Source organism: Lucilia sericata, unplaced genomic scaffold, assembly GCF_015586225.1.
Source record: "Lucilia sericata isolate MDLA Ls3-8-SP2 unplaced genomic scaffold, ASM1558622v1 Contig001640F_arrow, whole genome shotgun sequence".
Lineage (NCBI taxonomy): Eukaryota > Metazoa > Arthropoda > Insecta > Diptera > Calliphoridae > Lucilia > Lucilia sericata.
In genome coordinates, this window is record NW_023995554.1 from 93,009 (window position 1) to 99,059 (window position 6,051).

The window sequence follows — 6,051 nt, forward strand, 5'->3', positions numbered from 1 at the left end:
TCTTTTGCCTTCTACTTTAGCCGATATTATCTTTGCCAGTAAGGGGTCATCCCTTTGCGCTTCAGACCAATCTTCAGTGGAATCTATATGGGTTAGCCGAACATCGATGACGCTTTCTTTTACCTCAGCCTTTGTGCAATGCCTGCATTCCACGGTGCATGGTCTTCTCGATAGAGCATCCGCATTACCATGTTTTACACCTTTCCTGTGCTCAATGCTAAAATCATAAGACTGAAGGCGTTCAATCCAACGAGCCAGTTGCCCTTCAGGTTCTTTAAATTGCAGCAACCACCTGAGGGCAGAGTGATCGGTTCTCAGTTGGAAGTGTTGCCCATATAGATACTTATGGTAGTGTTTGACACACTCAACTACTGCTAGGAGTTCGCGACGAGTAACGCAGTAGTTTCTCTCAGGCTTTGAAAGCGTTCGGCTGAAGTATCCGATGACTCTTTCAGTTCCATCGATTACTTGGGAAAGCACACCGCCTATTCCGTATCCACTAGCATCACTATCCAGCACAAACTTTTCTCCAGGTATGGGATATGACAAAATTGGTGCCTTACATAAGAGATCCTTGAGCTTTTGGAATGCTAATTCTTGTGCTTCACCCCAATGGAATGGTTGCGACTTCTTGGTCAATTCATGTAAGCTTGCAGCTACACTGGCGAAATTTGGAACAAATCGTCTGTAGTACGTACAGAGGCCAAGAAAACTTCGCAATTCATGGAGATTTTTCGGCCGTGGCCAGTCTTTTACAACTATTATTTTATCTTCATCTGTTGATATTCCATCTGCTGTTACGCGATGCCCCAAATATTTCACTTCCTTCTGAAACAATGCACATTTCTTTACACTGAGTTTTAGTCCAGCCGCTGATATTCTTTTAAGGACTTCTTCAAGGTTTTTAAGGTGTTCATTAAAAGTATTTCCCATGACAATTATGTCATCGAGATACACCAAACATGTCTTTCCGTGAAGTCCTTTTAATACATGTTCCATTAAGCGCTCGAATGTTGCTGGAGCATTGCAGAGTCCAAAGGGCATTACATTAAACTGCCATAATCCGTCACTAGCACTAAATGCAGTTTTCTCTTTGTCTTTGCCTGCAATCTCTACTTGCCAATATCCACTTTGCAAGTCCAATGTGGAGAACCATTTTGTTCCAGCTAGCGTGTCCAGAGTATCATCAATTCTAGGTAGCGGATAGCTGTCTTTCTTGGTGACATCATTCAGCTTTCTGTAATCTACGCAGAATCTTGTGCTGCCATCTTTCTTCTTAACTAAAACCACGGGCGAGCTCCAAGGACTAGAAGATGGTTCGATTACGCCGTTCCGCTCCATTTCGTTCACTAACTCTTTCACTTCGCTTCGTTTTGCTAAAGGAATACTTCTGGGGGCCTGCTTTATTGGTCTCGCATCGCCAGTATCTATTTGATGTTTTACAATTGCTGTTCTACCTTGATTTTCACTTTTTAAAGCAAAGACAGATGCATGTCTCTTCAGAAGTTGTTTGGCTTTATTTTTATCTGACGGCGCTAGCTTTTCTACCCATTTTCCCACATATTCCGCTAGTAGCTCATGTTCTTTGATGGATTTATTTGCAGGATTTTCCACACAGTTGACTACAGCCTCTGCTGAAGCACATTGACCTAGTTCGGAATTTGGCTTTATGACTTTTTCAAAGCTGGACAAGTTAAGAACTCTTACGGGAACTATTTTGTTTTTACAGGGTTTGACGAGGGCTTTAGCTGTTACAATATCACTTTTTATTTCTGCTGGTTCTACTACCCACAAACTGTTGTCCTCACAATCTCCCTCCATACGGGCCCATATCAAAACCTCTGACTGTGGAGGCAATTTTTCATGTTCAATAGCAACTAGTTTTTTTACTTGAGCCTTGCTTTGATATCCGACATCAAGAGGTATTTCAACATTTCGCCAAATCATAACATTTGGTCCCAAATGTAATTTAATGCCATGCATAATCATGAAGTCTGCACCAATGATTACCTCATCCACGATATCGGCAACAATAAATACATGATCTACGCTTATGTTGGCAATGATTACTTTCGCATTTACTTTACCATAGACAGTGGCAGGCTCTCCAGTGGCGGTGCGTAATCTTACCCCGCATAGTGGTTCAATTGTTTTCTTAACTAAATCTGGTCTAATAATAGACTGCGACGCTCCTGTGTCTATAGTAAAAATGTGCTTTCGACCATTGATGTATCCACCAGCAGTTAGATTACTATTTTTCTGCTGCATTACTGATATGGAGATTGTGGGGCCGTCATATGTGGGAGCTAGCTCTTGCCCCTCAGTGCTAGCTCGTTTTAATTTAAAGGTGATTCTTGTGATGAGTGATGATTTACCTGTTGGTTGTTTCTTGGCGGTGAGACCGATCTGGTACGTTTTCTTTGTGCTTTGCAGTTTCGCTGAATATGTCCGGTTTTTCCACAGTTATAGCATTTGATTTTGGCTTTATTTTGTTTCTCATTTAAAGCCTCTAAAACTGCCTCTTTTATCTCAGTGACTATATTCCTTTCGTTTTCAGCGACAACCTCGACATTTCGTACCTTGAATATTTGTGGCTTTGAAATTATTTTAGCCGTTTCTTGTGCCAGCGCAAATGAGACAGTTTCAGCGAATGATGGCTTTGGTGTGGCACAAACCGCATGTTTTATCTCAGGATCACGTATGCCATTTACAAATGCCTCTATCTTGAAAATATCCAAAAACGGGTGATGTTCTCCTGGATAAGTAAGCTGTATCAATCGCTCGATTTCCAATGCAAAGTCTTGTAGTGTCTCATTGGCCTTCTGCACTCTGCCACGCAATTCCATTCGGTATAATTCCTTTTTATGTTCTCCACCGTACTTGCGTTGTAGTGCTTCCATTATGTCGTCATAATTATTTCTGTTGCTCACTGGTACGCTCTCAAGAACTACTGAAGCACCTCCTTTTAAGGCTAAGATCAATTCTATAGCTTTTCTTCATTATTCCACATGTTTCTGATGGCAACTGTCTCAAACTGGAACTTGAACACATTAAAAGGTGTGGTGCCATCAAAACTAGGGGCTTTTATTCTACTCGAGGTTTCTGGAATGATTCGTACAGCTCCTTCTTGATATTGCAGATTATTCATCTTTGTTTCTAAGTCTGACACCTTTTTGTCAATGCCATCTACTCTGCTATTAATAACCTCAGACACTTCCAGAATTTTTTCTTCTGTGGCTCTTGAACTTTCCTGAAATTTTGCTTCCATTTCAGCTAAGTGTTTAAAAGTTTCCTTTACTTCAGCTTTAACCTCAGCTCGAAGTTTCTCGTTGTCAGTAAGAAGTTTCTCGTTGTCAGTAAGAAGTTTCTCGTAGTTAGCCTTAGAAGTTTCTTGAACTTCAGCAAATTTCTCCATCATAGCGGCAAACATTGTGTTTAAGTCCATGTTGCTCGTTGTTGAGCGAGTACATATCTCAGTTTCTTCTTTGTACTCGAATTCGTATGTACCTATGTCAATGTCACGCCGCTTGAATTCATCTATTAGCCTCTTTTGCAATTCTGCCTTATTACCGGCTGTCGGTAACTCCATCTTACTCAATTCTCTCTTGAGTTGTTCCACTTTTAGTTCTTCGAACTTCATGACTGCTTTTTATTATGCAATTCCGCTTCTGACACCAATTGTTACGTTTTACCTTTTAAAACGTTCGTTTATTTCCTTTTGAAATAAACTGGATTCTTCTTATTGCAAATAAAAGCGTCAATTTGTTAAAAACTACAACAACTCTTTATTTACACAGTTTTATACACAAATACTTTTATAACACAACTTATATAGTAGACTGTAAGGCTGTCTTTTTATCTTTAACACACGAAAGCACACTTGACTTTATTAACTTTACTCAATGACGATTTATTACAGACTGACTCATTTGGTGATTGCCACCGCTATTTATACATGGGCATCACCTTCTTTATATTTCCAGTTTATTCTGGCTCCATCATCTAGATACTTCTACTGATGTAAGTCAATGTTTAGTGGGGACACACACCCTCTTCAACGCTTAGTGATGCCACCCAAATGTTAGTCGCTAAGAAATTTCGGGAACTGGCCGTTAAAAACCGTTTAGTTTAAATGCAAATTCAATTTCGTAACAAAATTAATAATAATAAATGCACAAAAGAAATAATAATTAAATTTGAATATTGGGTTTATATATATGTATTTGAATATTTACTAAAAAAAATTAGATTCTTCATATCTTAACAGGTATTTAATTATATTTTATAATTATTTTAGATTTGTTAAGAAATGAATATTTATGTACTATTTAGGTTTTTCTCTTTTTCTTTTTTTTATTTATTAATTTATATATTTATATATTTATTTATTTATTTATATATTTATTTATTTATATATTTATTTATTTATTAATTATATATTTATTTATTTATTTATTTATTTATTTATTTATTTATATATTTATTTATTTATTTATTTATATATTTATTTATTTATATATTTATTTATTTATTTATTTATTTATTTATTTATTTAATTATTTTTAGAGGAAATGATTCAGAATTGTTTTTTTCTTTTTTTTTATTTTTGACATAAAAGTTCTGACAAGAAAATAGAATATCAAATTATTCAAAAAAAACAATTAAATTATTTGATTAATTATAAGAATAGTTAATTAATCATATACTTTAGCAATTATGAATCATATCTTTAAACATAATCATTTTCTGCTTAATTCGAGTTGTTATTAATGTTACAATCTAAAGTTATATATTATAAGATTTAAGTATTGGTTAAATGGTAAAGAACATAAATTTATGTTAGTTTTAGTTTTTTTTTATATTCTCATTATAATATTAATATAAAATATATTAGAATTTTAGAAGACAACAACATAAGGCCAACGACAAAATACGTTAAATTAGGATATAATAACTTCAGCTACTTGATTATTATGATTTTTTTCTCTTTTTTTTTCTATATGTCTAAATTTATAAATATTTAATTTTAAATTGTTTCTTTCTTATATATTATGTATCTTTTCTAGTGATATATGAATTTTCAATGTCACACTATTGACCTCCGTGTGAATGTCACGGGAGATCACGTGTGTGACATGTAACGGTCAATGTGTCAACGGTCTAGGTTATATTACGTGTTTCAGATTTTTAATTTACTTATCTATTTTTCCCGTTTTTCTGTTGCAATTATTTCCTTACGGCTCACCCTGATTTTGAATTACCATCCACTGGTGGTTGAATATGATAACATATATTATGTCAAATTGTAGAGTGGAACCTAAATCTTCCCTCGACCAGGTGGTCCAATTATTTGATTTTTTGGTGGTGAATATGAGCTCAGCCTTCTAACGGGTGCGTGAACACGCTATTCGATTCCCAGATCCGAGATCTGAGGCATAGATGGCTCTGCCGTGAATCTGAATAAAATTTGTTTTCTGCATTAACAAAAAGCCTCACAACACTATATGATGTGGATAACATCAAAAAACATTCAATAAATTTTTTTTTTTTTATCAAATAATAACAAGAATTATTAAAAATTAAACAAAAACATTTTAAATTTAGCATTCAATCTCGTTATTTTATAATTCAAATGGGTAAATTTAAAATTTTTTTACATATTTGATTTAAAAAAAATAAGATTTGAAAATATTTAAATTATAATGGTTCTGGTTAATAATTAGATAAATATTTGTTATATTTTTGTTTTAATTACCTGAATATTTCCTCTTTGTATTTTTAAATTAAATTTTAAAATAATCAAATTTATAACAATTATCGAATATCAACTTGAATTAAGTTAGACTTTCAAAGACTGACAATTTTTATGTTAAGCAAGTATCACTTTCACAATGAATTTCTTTCCTGGACTTCTGTTCGATTTGACTGTTGGCACAAAATGACCAGTCATTATCGTTACATGTGAGTCCCTTGCCTTAACGGTGACGTCACTTCCAACGTGTTTCGGTAACGTTCAAGTACAATGTAAGGTCATTTGATCGGGTGGTGAAG

The 6,051-nt window shown here is 34.5% G+C and overlaps 1 protein-coding gene across 1 annotated transcript; it reads right to left on the reverse strand.

The window, feature by feature from the left end:
- Positions 1-2,276: 2,276 nt before the first annotated feature.
- On the reverse strand, positions 2,277-4,019 carry LOC119612260. The gene is given in 2 exon segments (XM_037968023.1): positions 2,277-2,986; positions 2,989-4,019. Coding segments are annotated over 2 exon segments (1,302 nt in total). The 5' UTR covers positions 3,641-4,019; the 3' UTR covers positions 2,277-2,336.
- Positions 4,020-6,051: the final 2,032 nt, after the last annotated feature.